The sequence below is a fragment of the Centruroides sculpturatus genome, unplaced genomic scaffold, assembly GCF_000671375.1.
Source record: "Centruroides sculpturatus isolate CEXI.00-Female unplaced genomic scaffold, Cexi_2.0 scaffold30, whole genome shotgun sequence".
Taxonomy (NCBI): Eukaryota; Metazoa; Arthropoda; class Arachnida; order Scorpiones; family Buthidae; genus Centruroides; species Centruroides sculpturatus.
In genome coordinates this window covers 913,813-940,869 of record NW_019384755.1, presented here as the reverse complement: position 1 = coordinate 940,869, position 27,057 = coordinate 913,813, and the positions used below count along the sequence as shown (strand labels likewise).

The window sequence follows — 27,057 nt, the reverse complement described above, 5'->3', positions numbered from 1 at the left end:
TTCACAATGTTCAATGTTAACTCAGGATATTCTTCAATATTTTAATTCTTGAAGTTAGACTATTTACAAAAACATATTAATATTTTCGAGTCTATCATTAAATCCTTTTACACAAACCACAGAAAACAGAGTTATATATATAATTTGGTTAGAAGATAAAACTTCTTTAACAGACAAATAATAAAAGATAAAAAATTCACGTTTAAAAATGATAAAGGCTGGCATTTGATCATTTTTAAACGTGAATGTTTATCTTTTATTATTTGTCTGTTAAAGAAGTTTTATCTTCTAACCAAATTATATATATAACTGTGGTTTGTGTAAAAGGATTTAATGATAGACTCGAAAATATTAATATGTTTTTGTAAATAGTCTAACTTCAAGAATTAAAATATTGAAGAATATCCTGAGTTAACATTGAACATTGTGAAATTGAGCAAACTTTTTCTTTACTATTTAGTTTTACAAAGTAAATTAAAATATTTTTATACTAAAAAAGATGCATTTGTTATAATAGAAATTTTAAAAATAAAGGAAGATCTTAAGTTTAGTTTATTATTCAAAAATAAACAAATTTTAGGCATTGAAATCCATTAAAACATTTTTGAATAATATTGAATGTTTAAGTCAATTACTGTCATAATAAAAATTAATCAAAATGATTTCTATTTACAGTTTTTGTAAAGTTTTGGATTAGTTTATTGTCATTTAAAGGAGTGGAAATAATTGAAGATTGAAAATATTTTTGAAACAATGACATGAATTTAAACATTTCAGTTTTCAGATCATAAAATTGCAATTTAATAGATATTTTTTTTGAATGCAGATAAGTTTGACTAAATTTTGAAAATAATATTCAAATAAGGCAAAAGTTTATTTTTTGAACTTACAATTGTAGTGGAACCTTTTGAATTTTGCTGAAATGGAAAATGTTAGGATCGGAACTTTTTGTGCTGCACTCTAACTGTAATTTATTCATAGTATAGCCCTACATAGTATATGATTGATATAGAATAGATTAATATTAATAAATTATATATATACTCATTAAAAATATTTAGAGGTAGCTTTTACATGAAACAATTACATTATTATATATCGTATTTTCCGACGTATAAGACGACTTTTTAACCCAGAAAAATCTTCTCAAAAATCGGGCGTCGTCTTATAGGGCGAGTATATCCCAAACTCTATATTTTAACTGTAAAAGTCGGGGGTCGTCTTATACACCAGAAAGTATGGTATATTAATTTATTATTATAAATTAATAATTATAATAAATTTTTAATATACATTAGGCTTTACAAGATGAAGGACATGATCCAGAAAATTATTTATTTGAAGTTCCTGTTGAAATTTCACTTATTAAAAAACCTACTCCTAAAAGATCAAACAGTAAGTTTTTTAATTTTGAATGTGTTTTCAACTCCATCAATATTGATTATGTAAAAAGTTCAATATGGCTTCTCCAGTAAATAATTTTTTTATTAAGATCTTTCAGATGGTTTACTATTGAACATTTTGAATTTCACTTTTAAGTGAACATTTAATATCTTTAAGTGAACATTTTGTTATAGACTATATAATTCAATAGATGATTCTAATGCTTAATTAATCATTAATAAAGAGCTGTTGACTGTTGACTGCCATTTTGAACATTTAGATGATTAGTATGTTTTTACGGTAGTTATATCTATTTGAAATTTATCAGAATTGATTCATAGTAAAAAAAAGGATTTTGTATTTGATTTAATCAAAGTTACATGAATTTTACAGTATTTGTATGCTTTTATTTAATATATATGTCGTGTTCAATGATTGTCTTACTAAGAATACAATAATATCACTACCCAACACTTTCCAAACCACACGCCATCAATGCTGTAAGAAATCGGGCTAGAACAAGGCTATAATATTAATTTAAATTACAAAATAATTTTGGTACTAGAGTAAGGTGCCATCTCTTATTAACATTAATAATGTTAATAAGAGATGGCAATTTAAATTAATATTATAGCCTTGTTCTAGCCCGATTTCTTACAGCATTGATGGCGTGTGGTTTGGAAAGTGTTGGGTAGTGATATTATTGTATTCTTAGTAAGACAATCATTGAACACGACATATATATTAAATAAAAGCATACAAATACTGTAAAATTCATGTAACTTTGATTAAATCAAATACAAAATCCTTTTTTTTACTATGAATCAATTCTGATAAATTTCAAATAGATATAACTACCGTAAAAACATACTAATCATCTAAATGTTCAAAATGGCAGTCAACAGTCAACAGCTCTTTATTAATGATTAATTAAGCATTAGAATCATCTATTGAATTATATAGTCTATAACAAAATGTTCACTTAAAGATATTAAATGTTCACTTAAAAGTGAAATTCAAAATGTTCAATAGTAAACCATCTGAAAGATCTTAATAAAAAAATTATTTACTGGAGAAGCCATATTGAACTTTTTACATAATCAATATTGATGGAGTTGAAAACACATTCAAAATTAAAAAACTTACTGTTTGATCTTTTAGGAGTAGGTTTTTTAATAAGTGAAATTTCAACAGGAACTTCAAATAAATAATTTTCTGGATCATGTCCTTCATCTTGTAAAGCCTAATGTATATTAAAAATTTATTATAATTATTAATTTATAATAATAAATTAATATACCATACTTTCTGGTGTATAAGACGACCCCCGACTTTTACAGTTAAAATATAGAGTTTGGGATATACTCGCCCTATAAGACGACGCCCGATTTTTGAGAAGATTTTTCTGGGTTAAAAAGTCGTCTTATACGTCGGAAAATACGATATATAATAATGTAATTGTTTCATGTAAAAGCTACCTCTAAATATTTTTAATGAGTATATATATAATTTATTAATATTAATCTATTCTATATCAATCATATACTATGTAGGGCTATACTATGAATAAATTACAGTTAGAGTGCAGCACAAAAAGTTCCGATCCTAACATTTTCCATTTCAGCAAAATTCAAAAGGTTCCACTACAATTGTAAGTTCAAAAAATAAACTTTTGCCTTATTTGAATATTATTTTCAAAATTTAGTCAAACTTATCTGCATTCAAAAAAAATATCTATTAAATTGCAATTTTATGATCTGAAAACTGAAATGTTTAAATTCATGTCATTGTTTCAAAAATATTTTCAATCTTCAATTATTTCCACTCCTTTAAATGACAATAAACTAATCCAAAACTTTACAAAAACTGTAAATAGAAATCATTTTGATTAATTTTTATTATGACAGTAATTGACTTAAACATTCAATATTATTCAAAAATGTTTTAATGGATTTCAATGCCTAAAATTTGTTTATTTTTGAATAATAAACTAAACTTAAGATCTTCCTTTATTTTTAAAATTTCTATTATAACAAATGCATCTTTTTTAGTATAAAAATATTTTAATTTACTTTGTAAAACTAAATAGTAAAGAAAAAGTTTGCTCAATTTCACAATGTTCAATGTTAACTCAGGATATTCTTCAATATTTTAATTCTTGAAGTTAGACTATTTACAAAAACATATTAATCTGTGTTTTCTGTGGTTTGTGTAAAAGGATTTAATGATAGACTCAAAAATTTAAACATGTGAATTTTTACCTTTTTATTATTTGTCTTTTAACCAATATAACTGTGTCTTCTGTGGTTTGTGTAAAAGGATTTAATGATAGACTCGAAAATATTAATATGTTTTTGTAAATAGTCTAACTTCAAGAATTAAAATATTGAAGAATATCCTGAGTTAACATTGAACATTGTGAAATTGAGCAAACTTTTTCTTTACTATTTAGTTTTACAAAGTAAATTAAAATATTTTTATACTAAAAAAGATGCATTTGTTATAATAGAAATTTTAAAAATAAAGGAAGATCTTAAGTTTAGTTTATTATTCAAAAATAAACAAATTTTAGGCATTGAAATCCATTAAAACATTTTTGAATAATATTGAATGTTTAAGTCAATTACTGTCATAATAAAAATTAATCAAAATGATTTCTATTTACAGTTTTTGTAAAGTTTTGGATTAGTTTATTGTCATTTAAAGGAGTGGAAATAATTGAAGATTGAAAATATTTTTGAAACAATGACATGAATTTAAACATTTCAGTTTTCAGATCATAAAATTGCAATTTAATAGATATTTTTTTTGAATGCAGATAAGTTTGACTAAATTTTGAAAATAATATTCAAATAAGGCAAAAGTTTATTTTTTGAACTTACAATTGTAGTGGAACCTTTTGAATTTTGCTGAAATGGAAAATGTTAGGATCGGAACTTTTTGTGCTGCACTCTAACTGTAATTTATTCATAGTATAGCCCTACATAGTATATGATTGATATAGAATAGATTAATATTAATAAATTATATATATACTCATTAAAAATATTTAGAGGTAGCTTTTACATGAAACAATTACATTATTATATATCGTATTTTCCGACGTATAAGACGACTTTTTAACCCAGAAAAATCTTCTCAAAAATCGGGCGTCGTCTTATAGGGCGAGTATATCCCAAACTCTATATTTTAACTGTAAAAGTCGGGGGTCGTCTTATACACCAGAAAGTATGGTATATTAATTTATTATTATAAATTAATAATTATAATAAATTTTTAATATACATTAGGCTTTACAAGATGAAGGACATGATCCAGAAAATTATTTATTTGAAGTTCCTGTTGAAATTTCACTTATTAAAAAACCTACTCCTAAAAGATCAAACAGTAAGTTTTTTAATTTTGAATGTGTTTTCAACTCCATCAATATTGATTATGTAAAAAGTTCAATATGGCTTCTCCAGTAAATAATTTTTTTATTAAGATCTTTCAGATGGTTTACTATTGAACATTTTGAATTTCACTTTTAAGTGAACATTTAATATCTTTAAGTGAACATTTTGTTATAGACTATATAATTCAATAGATGATTCTAATGCTTAATTAATCATTAATAAAGAGCTGTTGACTGTTGACTGCCATTTTGAACATTTAGATGATTAGTATGTTTTTACGGTAGTTATATCTATTTGAAATTTATCAGAATTGATTCATAGTAAAAAAAAGGATTTTGTATTTGATTTAATCAAAGTTACATGAATTTTACAGTATTTGTATGCTTTTATTTAATATATATGTCGTGTTCAATGATTGTCTTACTAAGAATACAATAATATCACTACCCAACACTTTCCAAACCACACGCCATCAATGCTGTAAGAAATCGGGCTAGAACAAGGCTATAATATTAATTTAAATTACAAAATAATTTTGGTACTAGAGTAAGGTGCCATCTCTTATTAACATTAATAATGTTAATAAGAGATGGCAATTTAAATTAATATTATAGCCTTGTTCTAGCCCGATTTCTTACAGCATTGATGGCGTGTGGTTTGGAAAGTGTTGGGTAGTGATATTATTGTATTCTTAGTAAGACAATCATTGAACACGACATATATATTAAATAAAAGCATACAAATACTGTAAAATTCATGTAACTTTGATTAAATCAAATACAAAATCCTTTTTTTTACTATGAATCAATTCTGATAAATTTCAAATAGATATAACTACCGTAAAAACATACTAATCATCTAAATGTTCAAAATGGCAGTCAACAGTCAACAGCTCTTTATTAATGATTAATTAAGCATTAGAATCATCTATTGAATTATATAGTCTATAACAAAATGTTCACTTAAAGATATTAAATGTTCACTTAAAAGTGAAATTCAAAATGTTCAATAGTAAACCATCTGAAAGATCTTAATAAAAAAATTATTTACTGGAGAAGCCATATTGAACTTTTTACATAATCAATATTGATGGAGTTGAAAACACATTCAAAATTAAAAAACTTACTGTTTGATCTTTTAGGAGTAGGTTTTTTAATAAGTGAAATTTCAACAGGAACTTCAAATAAATAATTTTCTGGATCATGTCCTTCATCTTGTAAAGCCTAATGTATATTAAAAATTTATTATAATTATTAATTTATAATAATAAATTAATATACCATACTTTCTGGTGTATAAGACGACCCCCGACTTTTACAGTTAAAATATAGAGTTTGGGATATACTCGCCCTATAAGACGACGCCCGATTTTTGAGAAGATTTTTCTGGGTTAAAAAGTCGTCTTATACGTCGGAAAATACGATATATAATAATGTAATTGTTTCATGTAAAAGCTACCTCTAAATATTTTTAATGAGTATATATATAATTTATTAATATTAATCTATTCTATATCAATCATATACTATGTAGGGCTATACTATGAATAAATTACAGTTAGAGTGCAGCACAAAAAGTTCCGATCCTAACATTTTCCATTTCAGCAAAATTCAAAAGGTTCCACTACAATTGTAAGTTCAAAAAATAAACTTTTGCCTTATTTGAATATTATTTTCAAAATTTAGTCAAACTTATCTGCATTCAAAAAAAATATCTATTAAATTGCAATTTTATGATCTGAAAACTGAAATGTTTAAATTCATGTCATTGTTTCAAAAATATTTTCAATCTTCAATTATTTCCACTCCTTTAAATGACAATAAACTAATCCAAAACTTTACAAAAACTGTAAATAGAAATCATTTTGATTAATTTTTATTATGACAGTAATTGACTTAAACATTCAATATTATTCAAAAATGTTTTAATGGATTTCAATGCCTAAAATTTGTTTATTTTTGAATAATAAACTAAACTTAAGATCTTCCTTTATTTTTAAAATTTCTATTATAACAAATGCATCTTTTTTAGTATAAAAATATTTTAATTTACTTTGTAAAACTAAATAGTAAAGAAAAAGTTTGCTCAATTTCACAATGTTCAATGTTAACTCAGGATATTCTTCAATATTTTAATTCTTGAAGTTAGACTATTTACAAAAACATATTAATATTTTCGAGTCTATCATTAAATCCTTTTACACAAACCACAGTTATATATATAATTTGGTTAGAAGATAAAACTTCTTTAACAGACAAATAATAAAAGATAAACATTCACGTTTAAAAATGATCAAATGCCAGCCTTTATCATTTTTAAACGTGAATTTTTTATCTTTTATTATTTGTCTGTTAAAGAAGTTTTATCTTCTAACCAAATTATATATATAACTCTGTTTTCTGTGGTTTGTGTAAAAGGATTTAATGATAGACTCGAAAATATTAATATGTTTTTGTAAATAGTCTAACTTCAAGAATTAAAAAAAAGTTTGCTGTTTCATCAAAACAGCACAGCATGGCTATGGAATGTACTGTACATACATTGCACACATACCATCCCATCTACATCTATACTTTTCTTTAACTGCATTGCAAATTCAGCAAGATTAGGAAATTAAATCCAATCTAACATATCAAATTAAAAATATCCTAGTGTAATTTGAATGTAATAAATTAATATATTTCATCAATAAATAATGACATCTCAAAACAAAGCTATAAAATGAAACTTTAAAGAATGTAATAATCTTAAGAAATGGCAAAAATTTGCATTTAATTTATAATAAATAAAATTACTATTAAACATTAAAAATTTCATAGTTCTGTTTTCTCTAAGCATAATTCAAGAGAGCTTTATAATGTCACAATACAATATGCAGTATACAAAGAAAATAACTTTATTTTCTCAAAATATTGACATGTTAGTTTTCAGAATTTGACTAACATTTTTCATAATTAGTAAAATTGCAAAATAATTTTTATAGGCAATAGATACCCTGTATTTCAAATGTAACTGTTTTTCTAGAACTTGAAAGTGGCCATTCAAACTGATCAAAAATATTCATTTACTATAACTTTAATGAATTAAAAAGTTTGTTATGCATATGTTCACTATAATTCAATTTTTTTTAAATAATCCATGATTCAATAATGAAATATTGATGTGATATTAAAAATACTTTAAATTTAAAAATTAAAAAGTCAATAAAATTAATAACTACATTCTTTGTTACTTAATCTATACCTTTTGTCAGAAAAGTTCAGGACAAAGCTCGATAATTGCAATTTTCTATTTTTTTACAAGTAATGATCCTAGCTCCTGGCAAAGCTCCTTCAGCTATCTATACACAATTTCCAATGTTTCTGAAGTCCTGGAAGCAAGCAGAGAAAGCTTCAAGTGTGATGCTTGTTAGCTCATTTGTCACAGTCCATTGGATGTCTGCAATATCTTGACAAAAGGTCCCTTTCAGTTGCAACCCTTTGTCAGAAAAGTGATTTTTCTTGTTTCTGTGAGTGAAAAAGCAACTGACATTTCATCAAGATATCACAGACATCCAACAGACTGTGACAAATGAGCTAACAAGCATCACACTTGAAGCTTTCTCTGCTTGCTTCCAAGTCTTCCAGAAACATTAGGAATTGTGTATAGATAGCTGAGAGGACTACTTTGCCAGGAGCTAGGATCATTACTTGTAATTGCAATTTTCTATTTTTTACAAGCTTTGTCCTGAAACTTTTCTTACAAAGGATGTACTTTTCATGTAGTGGTATTATGAAAATAAAAAAGTTGNCATTAGGAATTGTGTATAGATAGCTGAGAGGACTACTTTGCCAGGAGCTAGGATCATTACTTGTAATTGCAATTTTCTATTTTTTACAAGCTTTGTCCTGAAACTTTTCTTACAAAGGATGTACTTTTCATGTAGTGGTATTATGAAAATAAAAAAGTTGGATTAAACATTTTTAATTAATCATTAATCCAACATTGAAAGTATAATGAAAGATTGAAATTAACCAAATTCTGTGCAGCTGCCAATATTTGATGGGATAGTCTATGTGAAAAAGCAATAGAGAACTGTTTAACAATTTATAAACAATAAAAGACTTTGCATTAATAATGACAAAAATATTACACACATTCAAATAATTTATCTAGGGATTGTCTTACACTAATTGGTTAGAAATATGTCTTCAGCAAACAATAATCAAATAATGAAAAACACGACAGTTCCTCTTGTTAATAATATACAGGTTGAGTCAAAATTATGTGAACAATCTTAATTTTTAATTAAACATATTAATGAAATATCTGAATTTTGTTTCATTTTCTATTCCAATTGGTCGCGATAAACCGTTGTTATGGCCTCCCCAATCTCCGGTGTTCTGGCACTAAATTGTACTGTTGAACATTGGTTTGAGTGCATTGAGCTGGTGGTCAGGTTGAGACTCTGTATAATGCAAACATTCAGTAAATGCTTTCTCTCAAATAGTGTTCACGTAATTTTGACTCACCCTGTATTATGACAGTCCATCTGTTATAATACATCATTAATAATTTCATGAAATTTATTGAAATAAAAAATATATTTTTTAATGTAATAAATATTTTTCATGACAAAATCTTTTCCTCCCATCAACTGATGGTTAAAGTTCAAATGATATCACAATTAACCAGATTAAAATATTGNAACTGAAATCTGTTCTTTGACTAACACTGTCCGAATCTTCAGTAACGATATCAGAATGGAGTTTGGACTGGACAAGTGTGCAACTGTGGCACTGAGGAGGGGCAAAATCACAGAAAGTGAGGGTATTAATATGCCAAATGATCAAACCATAAAGTGCCACCAGCCAGAAGCCTACAAATACCTGGGCATACTGCAGCTGGACAGTATCAGGCACGAGCAAGTGAAAACTGTCATTAGTAGAGAGTACACTCAGAGGATTAGAAAGATTCTCAAAAGCAAGCTCAATGGAGGCAATACCATCAAGGCCATGAACACCTGGGCTACACCTGTCATAAGATACACTGCGGGTGTTATAAACTGGACACAAGCAGAATTGGACAATCTCGATAGCAAAACAAGAAAACTCATGGCCATTTATTGTTCGCTACATCCGCGCAGCGATGTAGACCGGTTGTATCTGCCTAGAAGGTTGGGTGGTAGAGGCCTATTATAAGTAAAACAAACTGTTGAAGAAAAATATGCACTGGCAGAATATGTCAAGGACAGTGGTGAGCCTGCATTGATTGCTGTCAATGATAGAAAACTCCTTAAAGCATAGCAGACAAAGAATCAGTATAAGAAAACTACATTACAAGCTAGAGCTGACAGCTGGCGTAATAAGGCGTTACATGGACAGTTCCTGGACAAAATTGAAGGAAAAGTGGATAAAGAAAGAACCTGGTTATGGCTTACCATTGGAGCATTGAAGGAGGAGACAGAAGGCCTGATTTTTGCAGCCCAGGAACAAACAATCAGAACAAATGCAATTAAGGCAAGAATCGAAAAATCTGCTGATGATCCAACCTGCAGACTATGTAAAGAAGTGGATGAAACTATTGATCATATTCTCATCTGCTGCAAAAAAATTGCACAGACAGACTATAAACAGAGACATAATTCTGTGGCCAAAATGATCCATTAAAACCTGTGCCACAACTATCATATACCTACAGGAAAAAATTGGTGGAAACATAACCCCGAAAAAGTAGTTGAAAATGAATGTGTCAAAATACTATGGGACTTCCGGATTCAGACTTATAAAGTTCTGGAACATAATACGCCAGACTTCACGATTGTGGAGAAGAAGAAAGTAGGGATTATAGATGTCGCCATACCGGGTGACAGTAGAATTGACGAAAAACAACAAGAAAAACTTAGCCGATATCAGGACCTAAAAATTGAACTGCAACGTCTCTGGCATAAACCAGTACAGGTGGTCCCAGTGATTATCGGCACACTGGGGGCTGTGCCAAAAGATCTTAGTCGGCACTTACAAGCCATAAATATTGACAAAATTACCATCTGTCAGTTGCAAAAGGCCACCTTACTTGGATCTGCTCGCATCATTCGAAGATATATCACACAGTCTTAAACGCTTGGGAAGTGTTCGACTTGTGGTTTTATGTTTTTGTTAACCAGCATTTCTACCCTGTTTGCTGTGTGGACATTGAATAATAACTTTTTGTAATAATATTTGTACAACTATTTTCAAATAAAATGTTTACAATTTGTTTTCTTTAGCCATTATAACAAAAAACTTCATTATAATAAAGTAATTTGTGAGGTCCCAACAGATCTGTTATGAAATTTTAAAATTGTATTATTTCATTAATGATAAAATATATTAATATTTTATGGTTTTCCAACTCATTTTTAATTTATAATCTTTTAATTACTAAATATAACTTCAATGTATTAAAAATTATTGTACTTACTTAAACATTTCTTATCAATTATGAATGGATTCAAAAGATAAAATAAGGAGATAATCTTACCTTTTCATCTTCAGAATCAGCTCTATCCAGATCATCCATACCCAAATCCTCTTGACTGTCGATATTGCTATCACTGTCATTTAATTTTCCTTCAAAAAAAAAAAAATAATGTCCAATTTCATATCAATACCAATAGAAAAAATAAATATATAATACTTTTGACATTAAAATAAATCGGTGATAAAATCAAACTATATTTGGATATTTTGTTGAAAATGGCCATAGACTATCTTTCATATATTTAAGACATTATTTTTCTATTTCATTTATACTAAAAAAAATTTGTTTCTATTTTATTTCTAATCTCCAATTAGGTGAATTATATTTTATTACATAATGTTAAATAAATTACAATTGAGGTATTGTGTCAAAGGGCAAACTCAACATTGCATCTTTATTTTACCGAGTGAACTTACCTAGTAGTAATAGTTTGATTTATGTATTACATGGATCAATGCAAACTATTACTACTACCATTGTAGAGATAAGTTCACTTGGTAAAAGAAAAACACTCAAATGTTAAGTTTGCCATTTGTAGAGACAAAATACTTTACGTACTTTTCCAGCAAATTACTCTTTAATCGAACTAACATTTTCTGCTTTATTAATAAGCCTTCATTGAAATTTTTGAGATTCAAATTGGAACAATATTTATAATTCTGTTAATTTTAGAACAATAATACATTTTCTTTTAAAAAATATAAATGGGATTATTGATTAAGTTACAAATAAAATAAAATATAAATTTAAAAAATAATAATATACTAAAAAATGTACTATTAAGAATAAGGGTAAATAAAATGAAATCATTTGAAGTGCTATGATGATGTCATGTTTTGCACTGTATTACGATTTTTGCCACCCTTCATTTCTAAGCGGGTTATCAAATAGCGACTCCATGCATAGGTGTCCATCCATGCACAATCTCTGCTGTTAAATGTAGATTTAAATATTTTCAATATTTCCGCTATTCGTAGTCTGTATTCATTGTGTACTCATTTTATAAGTTAAACCCTGCTAAAATCTGTTGACACCTCAGCAGATTTTAGCAGGGTTTCTGCATATTGAGAAAGTATTTTAGTACAGTTATAGTATATTAGTAGCAAGTATGAGCGATGTATTTTAGATTTCTATCAAATCTAACATTGTATACATGGACAGAGTACACACCAAGGGCTTTATTTGGGTCAACATAATCCTTGCCATTACTTAGTATATACATTACAACAATATAGATTACTCTGTATATTGTTCCCCACATTTGTATGCACTTCAAATGCATACAAACAGGATAGTAAGACAATCACACGCCATCAATGCTGTAAGAAATCGGGCTAGAACAAGGCTATAATATTAATTTAAATTACAAAATAATTTTGGTACTAGAGTAAGGTGCCATCTCTTATTAACATTAATAATGTTAATAAGAGATGGCAATTTAAATTAATATTATAGCCTTGTTCTAGCCCGATTTCTTACAGCATTGATGGCGTGTGGTTTGGAAAGTGTTGGGTAGTGATATTATTGTATTCTTAGTAAGACAATCATTGAACACGACATATATATTAAATAAAAGCATACAAATACTGTAAAATTCATGTAACTTTGATTAAATCAAATACAAAATCCTTTTTTTTACTATGAATCAATTCTGATAAATTTCAAATAGATATAACTACCGTAAAAACATACTAATCATCTAAATGTTCAAAATGGCAGTCAACAGTCAACAGCTCTTTATTAATGATTAATTAAGCATTAGAATCATCTATTGAATTATATAGTCTATAACAAAATGTTCACTTAAAGATATTAAATGTTCACTTAAAAGTGAAATTCAAAATGTTCAATAGTAAACCATCTGAAAGATCTTAATAAAAAAATTATTTACTGGAGAAGCCATATTGAACTTTTTACATAATCAATATTGATGGAGTTGAAAACACATTCAAAATTAAAAAACTTACTGTTTGATCTTTTAGGAGTAGGTTTTTTAATAAGTGAAATTTCAACAGGAACTTCAAATAAATAATTTTCTGGATCATGTCCTTCATCTTGTAAAGCCTAATGTATATTAAAAATTTATTATAATTATTAATTTATAATAATAAATTAATATACCATACTTTCTGGTGTATAAGACGACCCCCGACTTTTACAGTTAAAATATAGAGTTTGGGATATACTCGCCCTATAAGACGACGCCCGATTTTTGAGAAGATTTTTCTGGGTTAAAAAGTCGTCTTATACGTCGGAAAATACGATATATAATAATGTAATTGTTTCATGTAAAAGCTACCTCTAAATATTTTTAATGAGTATATATATAATTTATTAATATTAATCTATTCTATATCAATCATATACTATGTAGGGCTATACTATGAATAAATTACAGTTAGAGTGCAGCACAAAAAGTTCCGATCCTAACATTTTCCATTTCAGCAAAATTCAAAAGGTTCCACTACAATTGTAAGTTCAAAAAATAAACTTTTGCCTTATTTGAATATTATTTTCAAAATTTAGTCAAACTTATCTGCATTCAAAAAAAATATCTATTAAATTGCAATTTTATGATCTGAAAACTGAAATGTTTAAATTCATGTCATTGTTTCAAAAATATTTTCAATCTTCAATTATTTCCACTCCTTTAAATGACAATAAACTAATCCAAAACTTTACAAAAACTGTAAATAGAAATCATTTTGATTAATTTTTATTATGACAGTAATTGACTTAAACATTCAATATTATTCAAAAATGTTTTAATGGATTTCAATGCCTAAAATTTGTTTATTTTTGAATAATAAACTAAACTTAAGATCTTCCTTTATTTTTAAAATTTCTATTATAACAAATGCATCTTTTTTAGTATAAAAATATTTTAATTTACTTTGTAAAACTAAATAGTAAAGAAAAAGTTTGCTCAATTTCACAATGTTCAATGTTAACTCAGGATATTCTTCAATATTTTAATTCTTGAAGTTAGACTATTTACAAAAACATATTAATATTTTCGAGTCTATCATTAAATCCTTTTACACAAACCACAGTTATATATATAATTTGGTTAGAAGATAAAACTTCTTTAACAGACAAATAATAAAAGATAAACATTCACGTTTAAAAATGATCAAATGCCAGCCTTTATCATTTTTAAACGTGAATTTTTTATCTTTTATTATTTGTCTGTTAAAGAAGTTTTATCTTCTAACCAAATTATATATATAACTCTGTTTTCTGTGGTTTGTGTAAAAGGATTTAATGATAGACTCGAAAATATTAATATGTTTTTGTAAATAGTCTAACTTCAAGAATTAAAAAAAAGTTTGCTGTTTCATCAAAACAGCACAGCATGGCTATGGAATGTACTGTACATACATTGCACACATACCATCCCATCTACATCTATACTTTTCTTTAACTGCATTGCAAATTCAGCAAGATTAGGAAATTAAATCCAATCTAACATATCAAATTAAAAATATCCTAGTGTAATTTGAATGTAATAAATTAATATATTTCATCAATAAATAATGACATCTCAAAACAAAGCTATAAAATGAAACTTTAAAGAATGTAATAATCTTAAGAAATGGCAAAAATTTGCATTTAATTTATAATAAATAAAATTACTATTAAACATTAAAAATTTCATAGTTCTGTTTTCTCTAAGCATAATTCAAGAGAGCTTTATAATGTCACAATACAATATGCAGTATACAAAGAAAATAACTTTATTTTCTCAAAATATTGACATGTTAGTTTTCAGAATTTGACTAACATTTTTCATAATTAGTAAAATTGCAAAATAATTTTTATAGGCAATAGATACCCTGTATTTCAAATGTAACTGTTTTTCTAGAACTTGAAAGTGGCCATTCAAACTGATCAAAAATATTCATTTACTATAACTTTAATGAATTAAAAAGTTTGTTATGCATATGTTCACTATAATTCAATTTTTTTTAAATAATCCATGATTCAATAATGAAATATTGATGTGATATTAAAAATACTTTAAATTTAAAAATTAAAAAGTCAATAAAATTAATAACTACATTCTTTGTTACTTAATCTATACCTTTTGTCAGAAAAGTTCAGGACAAAGCTCGATAATTGCAATTTTCTATTTTTTTACAAGTAATGATCCTAGCTCCTGGCAAAGCTCCTTCAGCTATCTATACACAATTTCCAATGTTTCTGAAGTCCTGGAAGCAAGCAGAGAAAGCTTCAAGTGTGATGCTTGTTAGCTCATTTGTCACAGTCCATTGGATGTCTGCAATATCTTGACAAAAGGTCCCTTTCAGTTGCAACCCTTTGTCAGAAAAGTGATTTTTCTTGTTTCTGTGAGTGAAAAAGCAACTGACATTTCATCAAGATATCACAGACATCCAACAGACTGTGACAAATGAGCTAACAAGCATCACACTTGAAGCTTTCTCTGCTTGCTTCCAAGTCTTCCAGAAACATTAGGAATTGTGTATAGATAGCTGAGAGGACTACTTTGCCAGGAGCTAGGATCATTACTTGTAATTGCAATTTTCTATTTTTTACAAGCTTTGTCCTGAAACTTTTCTTACAAAGGATGTACTTTTCATGTAGTGGTATTATGAAAATAAAAAAGTTGGATTAAACATTTTTAATTAATCATTAATCCAACATTGAAAGTATAATGAAAGATTGAAATTAACCAAATTCTGTGCAGCTGCCAATATTTGATGGGATAGTCTATGTGAAAAAGCAATAGAGAACTGTTTAACAATTTATAAACAATAAAAGACTTTGCATTAATAATGACAAAAATATTACACACATTCAAATAATTTATCTAGGGATTGTCTTACACTAATTGGTTAGAAATATGTCTTCAGCAAACAATAATCAAATAATGAAAAACACGACAGTTCCTCTTGTTAATAATATACAGGTTGAGTCAAAATTATGTGAACAATCTTAATTTTTAATTAAACATATTAATGAAATATCTGAATTTTGTTTCATTTTCTATTCCAATTGGTCGCGATAAACCGTTGTTATGGCCTCCCCAATCTCCGGTGTTCTGGCACTAAATTGTACTGTTGAACATTGGTTTGAGTGCATTGAGCTGGTGGTCAGGTTGAGACTCTGTATAATGCAAACATTCAGTAAATGCTTTCTCTCAAATAGTGTTCACGTAATTTTGACTCACCCTGTATTATGACAGTCCATCTGTTATAATACATCATTAATAATTTCATGAAATTTATTGAAATAAAAAATATATTTTTTAATGTAATAAATATTTTTCATGACAAAATCTTTTCCTCCCATCAACTGATGGTTAAAGTTCAAATGATATCACAATTAACCAGATTAAAATATTGTTTTTGATCACCAAAATATTTTAGAATTTCAAGAAAAAAACAAACTCTTAGTAACTGAAAATAAACTAACAATAAAAGTAATTTATTAAAAAAATTAATTACTCCAAATCCTGTATAAGAAATAATATTCCATAATAAAATTAAAATCTAATTTATAATACACAAAATCTTAAACTCACCATATATTTGAAAGTTCACTACAGACTAGTGATATAAGTGCATATAAATTTAACAGAAATGAGAACTAGGTTTCAAGATCTTTTTTTTAGATGTTTTTACTTTATACTCTCAAATTTAACTCCATTTTTAATTGAAAAAGAAAAGGTTTCTGAAATTTGATATTATAATCTAATACTTTTGTTTATGTAATTTAATACTTTAATAAAAAGAAATCACCTGGCTCACAAAAAAATCTTAACTATAAAAAAAGAATTACAAGCATAAAACACAATACTCAATATTTATAAGCAAACATTACAAATGGCACTATAAAATGCAAAAATCAAAACAAAAAATCAATTATAATGATAATAATCATGTACCATAATTTGTAACAGTTGCAAGCTAAAAACTGAAATCATAAAATATTGATATTTATATAGTGAATTAGAATTAATGCAAACAATTTTTTTATAAAAAAGTAATTATGCCTATATCATTAGAATAAAAAAAACCTCAAAATTTTATTTTATGTAAGCTTGAAGCTTAAAAAAAGAATCAAATAAAAACACTCACTAGAACAAAAATATTTAAATGTAAATCTTAAACCATTAGTACAAGTATTTTCTTTATCTTAAAATTGTTCACAACTAATGGATCATTTGCTATATTAATCTCATCTTTCTCAACTAATAATCAATTTCTTCATATTAAGAAGCTATGTCAAGAACTGCCCACCAGCAGCCATGTGGTTCTGTCCCTGAATGCTGAGAATTCAATCATGGGTTCGCGCCTTGCCCGGACAGGCTGGCCACGTGGAGTTTTCCAGGTTTTCTCCACATATGTAACGCCTAAATAGGGGCCAGTTACCCTTAAAAGACCTCCATCACATAACCAGAGAAGGCAACTGGGAACCAGTCTGGTACTAACTTCTCCTAGGATATCACTTGGTGCAGAAACTAATCCATACTAACCTGCACTGGATGTTTGTGAATATCAGGGTGACCTGATATGGCACATGAAGAGAGAGAAATGTCAAGAACTACATTTTCAGATTAAAGTTTAAATGATTAGATTAGTATTTTTAATAGTACATCAAGAAAGACTTCAAAACATGGAATTCTATGACAAATTATTTCAGCAAGAGAAAAATATTTCTAATCATTAGAATAAATTTAATTTCAAACAAAAATTCCATTTGTCAGAAAAAATAATCTCATCATTTTCATAGTATTTTTGTATGTACAAGATGAATCATCACATAACTGGTAACAATTTTTAGGGATACCAAAATAAAATCTTTGTTTAATATGGAAGACATCTCTTACTTTAGAAAACAGACATTAAATTTTAATACAATCATACTTTTTACTTTTGAATAAAATTTTGAAAAATCAACAATTTATCATCATCTATCACAGAAACAACAAAAAATCCAATTATAGAGATCAGAAATTAATAATAATTTTTTAATGAATTGACAAAAACCTGATTTATTTAATACTACACATAATACATGATTAAAATGCAATAATATAATAAGGTTATATTGGATTCATTGATTTACTCATTTACATAAAAAGTTTTAATGGAAACAGACTTCTTACAGAAAAATGAAATAGTGCTTTTAGAAGGAAATGTCAAATATATTACTAGAAAATCTGAAATCTCAAATAAAAAATGTAGGCCATATATTACATGTCAAATTTCAACGCTAATACTTGCACCTGCTTACCAACTGCACAGTAAACAAGAGTGACTTTTTCACAGTTTAGGGGTATTCACAATTGGTAGATTTTCGTGTCTTTAGAAGCAACTTTTTAACAATAGGGTTCTAGTCCCACACCAGATTGATCTTTTCTTTCAGAATACAGTATTCTGAATTAGTTAATTTCTAATTATTATTTAATACAAGATGGTAACTTAATTGCTTTAGTCCAAATTACATTGTATTTGTATAAGGTTGATTCAGGTAATTGCAAATCACTGTACAGCACAAATTGAAAACCTGATGAAAACACTAATTAATTAAAAATGCAGAAGGATGCTTCATTTATAAAGGTCTTTATTAAGGTGCTATGCTTTTATTTAATATATTATTTTATTTACTAAAAACAAGATGTCAATTTTCTGGTTTCAGGACAGATATCATCATCTACAAATGAGAGTACTGCTGTCATTTTGATGCTGTAATGAGATTTTGTGCCATATTTTTGTATTAATTAGTAAAACAATATATGAAAATAAAATTTTATATCTCTGTTTTGACTGTTTACCATAGAAACAGCAAAATTTATTTACAATTATCCAACATCAAAAGCAGAGAAAGGGTAATCTCAAATGATACTTATACAGTAAATATAAATTTACGATTACCCCTCAGGTATTTACATTTATCCACCTTGATGGGGTATATGTAAAAGTATATTTTTTAAAACCTTTTTTTAATTATCTTTACTAATACAGTCTTGTAGAAATAATTAAAGATATATAAGTGATTAGCTTAAATATTGATAGGATAAAAAAGAGGACACTAAAAGAAAAAGAAATAATAAGCTGTACTTTAAGTTGAAAAATAAAATTGTAAACAATAGGAAATCAATACCAACATTTACAATTATGCTTACTCTACCTTATTTAATTAGCCTGATAATAAATCTTTGTTTCTTTGATTAGTAATATGAATATGGTTTGGTTTCCGATATGACTGGTTTTTGAAAAAATTCTAATAGATTGTAAATCATATAAGTGCTATACAATTGCATGAGAAATGTCTTCACAGCTGTAAAATTTATTTGTTTCATAAATTCAGATAACATGGGAAAGTAGTCAAAGTTCTTTGCACCTACAGAAGATATATAGAATTTCAGTTCATATTTAAAAGAAATTTTAATCACAGTACTGAAACTTGCCACATTCTTTCCTTGCAGTAACAAATTAATTTCATTTAATTTTAAAAAATATCTGCAAGCTTGACAAATTCCTTATAGCCAAGAGAGTTGCATATCATTGAAATTTCATCCTGAATTATCAAAATAAAGAATACTAATAGTTCAGTATAAAGTACAAAAAGATTGTCATTAACTGCCAAACAACAGTTATCGACAGCCTTAAGATTTTATGTTCTGGAAGCTTTCAGAATATAGCCGGCAACCTTATTGGAATTTTTATGACAAATAGCCCGATTGGCTGAATGACACCTAAAAGACAGGAGTAATGGCAAAGAAAGTAAGAGCCAGCATTTTGCCAAGGTTCATTTAGACGACATTCAGAAATAGACGATCATTGCATTTTAAACCACAGTTCAGCCAGCCAAAGTCTAGATGCTATTTGGCTGTTAAACGTCATTTAATGTAAAGTCTATCTCTGCAATTGGCTGAATGACTATTTTCGGCTAATGACTATTCAAGATTTAGGTTACAATTCCCTTCACTTTGGTAACCATTGTCTGATACCCATCAATATATGCATAAATACATTTTCCCCAACTGATTTCATGTGTTGCAATAAAATTGCAGATGCAATTGAATATTATTTTCCCAGTGATGTTAATTTGCAGAGATTCACATAAGAACAGTCTTCTTCAATAATAATATTAAATCTATGTAAAACAAATAGAAATATAACAAGTTCTGAAACAGGACAGACTTCCTTATCTTTGCAATGAATATTCATTGCAAAGTCTTAGTCAACAAACTAGCTGCCATCAAAAAAGATATTTAGTATTGCTTGCAAACATTTTCTAATTATCAAAAATCCACCAACAGAAGAACTAGCTGTCATATTTTTAACTTACAGAAATGGCAAAAAATAATTCTCTCAAAATATAATACAATGCTGATCAATAAAATGTTCAATAAAAGATGAAATGAAAATTGAAACATTTATGTTCAACAATATCTAGTTTTGGGTTTGTTTTTTCATACTTCTAATTATCAAACATTAGATTTAATCATTAAGGTCAATATGCTAAGTAAACATGTATTAAAGTAGCTCCAAGATAAATAAATTCATTTACAAACTCAATATTTTAGTTATTATAACTGTAAGACAGCTAAATTAGTATATCTAGCATCTCTAAAGAACTTCATTGACTTACAAGGGAACAGACATCCAACCTTTGACATCCTGGATTTCCTGAAATTTTGATGTTTTAGTACACTCCTTCCACTAATGCACATTTACATAACTCATGCTAATGAGTAGTAGTTTACAAGAAATCAGTAACATTTTCTATGTGCAGTTCTATAAATAATTTGTAACAAATAAGTGTGGATCAGTGAGTAAAACATCAGGTTGGAAAACTCAACACTGCAGGTTCATCCTACTTTTTTCAACTTTTTTCATAGTTTTTTCTCAAGTGTGCAATCCAATGAATTATTAAAAAATATATGTTTGGCCTAAAATGCTATTTTGTAACTGAAGCCCCAGGAACGTATAACGCCAACCCTCAGTTCATGGCATTCTGAGGTATTCAATTAGAAATAATGCACTTTATTTAGCATTAGCACACATCCATTAGTACACCAGGACATTGCTGATAGCAAAAAATAAAGTGAATGACATTATGTCCCTAATGAGATGAATTTCTGAAATATACCAAGCTTTCTATTACCAGATCAAGGCAGATGATACTGTTGTTGGTGTAGAAAGCATTGATGAATAATACTGAGAAAAATAAAATAGTGGAAATAAAAAATATTTTCTAGATGATTTTTTTGGTTTTCAATAAGCAATGCAATGATAATTGCAAAATTCTTGCAGACAGTGTTAGTCCACATTATCTTGATTTGCAAAATCTTTCTTACAGGTAACGTAATCTTTACTGTTTTGAGCATGAGATGACAGCCACGTCTACAGGCAAAGTTTGGAGAGCAAAAATATTATCACACACCTATTCATATGATTTTAGGATTTATTCAAACATTCAAACTCCATTATCTCAGAAACTTCATTCTGAGAATTAGCACTAAACATCCCTAAGGACTTCAATTATTAAAATCATTTGCATATTTTTAAACCAACAACTATATACGAAAAGTATTGATTTTCTATTCACAGTTGTTGTATGATTTTAATAATTACAAATTTTTTAGGCCTAATATATTTTCTAATAATCATTGGAATGCACACTTCATAAAAACTGGGGAAAAAAGTAAAAAAAAAAAAAAAAGCAGTATGAACCTGCAATGTTGAGCTTTTCAACCTGATGCTATATTCACTCACCCATATTCACCCATAATTTGTGAGGGCATTAGCAAAGCCTCTTCTATGTGGCTTACAGAAATGCATTTGTTCTTGAAATCTGTTTGCTCAATTTTGATAAAACTTTGTCATTTTCCATTAATTACTATAAAGAATCCAAAAATGAAATAAAAAATGAGGGTCCATGACTTCGTTTTTGAGATACTAGGTCTTAATAAGGCAACTTGTGACAGTGACGTCAAGCGATGTCCCAAGGTTGCTAGCACATCTATGTGGCTTATAGAATTGAGTTTGTTCTCAAAATTTGATGGGCTGATTTTGGTAAAGCTTTGCCATTTTTTTTTGATTTTGATGAAGAATCCAGAAATGTAATAAATGTAAATGTAGAAAATAGGGGTCTATGCTTTTGTTTTCAATATAAAGTGGGTCAAAATGACAATGCCAATGCTGCTTGAGCATGCCTAATAGAATTTAGGAATAAAATAATAAAAAAAACAGCATTGTGTGCACTTAACAGAAAATAGATACAAAAAATGAACAGAACACAAGAACAAATCAATTGGCATTAACTGCTTTTAGTTTTGGTTTTATTCCTATATGGCAATGCAACACATGGACAATCTGCCAGAAGAAAAGAGTACTTCTCAGGAGATCATTTATAGGAAACTGGCCCCTATTTAGGTTTTACTAACATGAAGCTGGAAAACTCCATGTAGCCAGCCCATTGGCCTGGTGTGAACTCACAACCAACTACCAGTGTTCAGTGGTTTTATCCACTTAGCCACTGGTGGGCATTGGCATTGATTGCTTTGTTCTTGGATCACCACTACATGTCTGTAAGTACAAGGATAATCTGTGTGTGTCTGATCAGTATCAGATTTGCCTCTTCCATGACTGGTAGATGCAAAAGTAGCGTCTTTCATAACAGAAAGTGCAAAGTTCATCTGTCTGCAACCATCAGGTACAAGAGTTGCCTTTTCTGTGTCTAACAAGTGCAAGGATCATACCTTTCTTTCCAGCTCTGCCTCAATTCTATCATGATGTGACAAAGTCATGCAATGTCCTAGTTAAGACTACTCATTACAATGCATTTATAAAACTCAATACATAACACACACATGGAAAAGTTTAAACAAGGATTTTTCATAACCTACTACTCATTGGCATGAGTTATTACTATGCAGTACAGTAGATCCCCCTATAAAACCGTTTCNATCTTTTATTATTTGTCTGTTAAAGAAGTTTTATCTTCTAACCAAATTATATATATAACTCTGTTTTCTGTGGTTTGTGTAAAAGGATTTAATGATAGACTCGAAAATATTAATATGTTTTTGTAAATAGTCTAACTTCAAGAATTAAAAAAAAGTTTGCTGTTTCATCAAAACAGCACAGCATGGCTATGGAATGTACTGTACATACATTGCACACATACCATCCCATCTACATCTATACTTTTCTTTAACTGCATTGCAAATTCAGCAAGATTAGGAAATTAAATCCAATCTAACATATCAAATTAAAAATATCCTAGTGTAATTTGAATGTAATAAATTAATATATTTCATCAATAAATAATGACATCTCAAAACAAAGCTATAAAATGAAACTTTAAAGAATGTAATAATCTTAAGAAATGGCAAAAATTTGCATTTAATTTATAATAAATAAAATTACTATTAAACATTAAAAATTTCATAGTTCTGTTTTCTCTAAGCATAATTCAAGAGAGCTTTATAATGTCACAATACAATATGCAGTATACAAAGAAAATAACTTTATTTTCTCAAAATATTGACATGTTAGTTTTCAGAATTTGACTAACATTTTTCATAATTAGTAAAATTGCAAAATAATTTTTATAGGCAATAGATACCCTGTATTTCAAATGTAACTGTTTTTCTAGAACTTGAAAGTGGCCATTCAAACTGATCAAAAATATTCATTTACTATAACTTTAATGAATTAAAAAGTTTGTTATGCATATGTTCACTATAATTCAATTTTTTTTAAATAATCCATGATTCAATAATGAAATATTGATGTGATATTAAAAATACTTTAAATTTAAAAATTAAAAAGTCAATAAAATTAATAACTACATTCTTTGTTACTTAATCTATACCTTTTGTCAGAAAAGTTCAGGACAAAGCTCGATAATTGCAATTTTCTATTTTTTTACAAGTAATGATCCTAGCTCCTGGCAAAGCTCCTTCAGCTATCTATACACAATTTCCAATGTTTCTGAAGTCCTGGAAGCAAGCAGAGAAAGCTTCAAGTGTGATGCTTGTTAGCTCATTTGTCACAGTCCATTGGATGTCTGCAATATCTTGACAAAAGGTCCCTTTCAGTTGCAACCCTTTGTCAGAAAAGTGATTTTTCTTGTTTCTGTGAGTGAAAAAGCAACTGACATTTCATCAAGATATCACAGACATCCAACAGACTGTGACAAATGAGCTAACAAGCATCACACTTGAAGCTTTCTCTGCTTGCTTCCAAGTCTTCCAGAAACATTAGGAATTGTGTATAGATAGCTGAGAGGACTACTTTGCCAGGAGCTAGGATCATTACTTGTAATTGCAATTTTCTATTTTTTACAAGCTTTGTCCTGAAACTTTTCTTACAAAGGATGTACTTTTCATGTAGTGGTATTATGAAAATAAAAAAGTTGGATTAAACATTTTTAATTAATCATTAATCCAACATTGAAAGTATAATGAAAGATTGAAATTAACCAAATTCTGTGCAGCTGCCAATATTTGATGGGATAGTCTATGTGAAAAAGCAATAGAGAACTGTTTAACAATTTATAAACAATAAAAGACTTTGCATTAATAATGACAAAAATATTACACACATTCAAATAATTTATCTAGGGATTGTCTTACACTAATTGGTTAGAAATATGTCTTCAGCAAACAATAATCAAATAATGAAAAACACGACAGTTCCTCTTGTTAATAATATACAGGTTGAGTCAAAATTATGTGAACAATCTTAATTTTTAATTAAACATATTAATGAAATATCTGAATTTTGTTTCATTTTCTATTCCAATTGGTCGCGATAAACCGTTGTTATGGCCTCCCCAATCTCCGGTGTTCTGGCACTAAATTGTACTGTTGAACATTGGTTTGAGTGCATTGAGCTGGTGGTCAGGTTGAGACTCTGTATAATGCAAACATTCAGTAAATGCTTTCTCTCAAATAGTGTTCACGTAATTTTGACTCACCCTGTATTATGACAGTCCATCTGTTATAATACATCATTAATAATTTCATGAAATTTATTGAAATAAAAAATATATTTTTTAATGTAATAAATATTTTTCATGACAAAATCTTTTCCTCCCATCAACTGATGGTTAAAGTTCAAATGATATCACAATTAACCAGATTAAAATATTGTTTTTGATCACCAAAATATTTTAGAATTTCAAGAAAAAAACAAACTCTTAGTAACTGAAAATAAACTAACAATAAAAGTAATTTATTAAAAAAATTAATTACTCCAAATCCTGTATAAGAAATAATATTCCATAATAAAATTAAAATCTAATTTATAATACACAAAATCTTAAACTCACCATATATTTGAAAGTTCACTACAGACTAGTGATATAAGTGCATATAAATTTAACAGAAATGAGAACTAGGTTTCAAGATCTTTTTTTTAGATGTTTTTACTTTATACTCTCAAATTTAACTCCATTTTTAATTGAAAAAGAAAAGGTTTCTGAAATTTGATATTATAATCTAATACTTTTGTTTATGTAATTTAATACTTTAATAAAAAGAAATCACCTGGCTCACAAAAAAATCTTAACTATAAAAAAAGAATTACAAGCATAAAACACAATACTCAATATTTATAAGCAAACATTACAAATGGCACTATAAAATGCAAAAATCAAAACAAAAAATCAATTATAATGATAATAATCATGTACCATAATTTGTAACAGTTGCAAGCTAAAAACTGAAATCATAAAATATTGATATTTATATAGTGAATTAGAATTAATGCAAACAATTTTTTTATAAAAAAGTAATTATGCCTATATCATTAGAATAAAAAAAACCTCAAAATTTTATTTTATGTAAGCTTGAAGCTTAAAAAAAGAATCAAATAAAAACACTCACTAGAACAAAAATATTTAAATGTAAATCTTAAACCATTAGTACAAGTATTTTCTTTATCTTAAAATTGTTCACAACTAATGGATCATTTGCTATATTAATCTCATCTTTCTCAACTAATAATCAATTTCTTCATATTAAGAAGCTATGTCAAGAACTGCCCACCAGCAGCCATGTGGTTCTGTCCCTGAATGCTGAGAATTCAATCATGGGTTCGCGCCTTGCCCGGACAGGCTGGCCACGTGGAGTTTTCCAGGTTTTCTCCACATATGTAACGCCTAAATAGGGGCCAGTTACCCTTAAAAGACCTCCATCACATAACCAGAGAAGGCAACTGGGAACCAGTCTGGTACTAACTTCTCCTAGGATATCACTTGGTGCAGAAACTAATCCATACTAACCTGCACTGGATGTTTGTGAATATCAGGGTGACCTGATATGGCACATGAAGAGAGAGAAATGTCAAGAACTACATTTTCAGATTAAAGTTTAAATGATTAGATTAGTATTTTTAATAGTACATCAAGAAAGACTTCAAAACATGGAATTCTATGACAAATTATTTCAGCAAGAGAAAAATATTTCTAATCATTAGAATAAATTTAATTTCAAACAAAAATTCCATTTGTCAGAAAAAATAATCTCATCATTTTCATAGTATTTTTGTATGTACAAGATGAATCATCACATAACTGGTAACAATTTTTAGGGATACCAAAATAAAATCTTTGTTTAATATGGAAGACATCTCTTACTTTAGAAAACAGACATTAAATTTTAATACAATCATACTTTTTACTTTTGAATAAAATTTTGAAAAATCAACAATTTATCATCATCTATCACAGAAACAACAAAAAATCCAATTATAGAGATCAGAAATTAATAATAATTTCTGATCTCAATAAT

The 27,057-nt window shown here is 27.7% G+C and overlaps 1 protein-coding gene across 2 annotated transcripts in view; it reads right to left on the bottom strand.

Moving 5' to 3' along the window:
• LOC111628688 (SAFB-like transcription modulator) overlaps positions 1–27,057 on the bottom strand; it is a 77,330-nt gene that overhangs the window by 40,154 nt on the left and 10,119 nt on the right. For both annotated transcript variants that reach the window (XM_023372516.1, XM_023372517.1), the window contains exons 3-4: positions 13,247–13,343; positions 11,280–11,368 (exon numbers count right to left, since the gene is read on the bottom strand). In XM_023372516.1, coding sequence (XP_023228284.1) covers positions 11,280–11,368; positions 13,247–13,343 — 186 coding nt within the window. The remainder of the gene's footprint in view (positions 1–11,279; positions 11,369–13,246; positions 13,344–27,057) is intronic.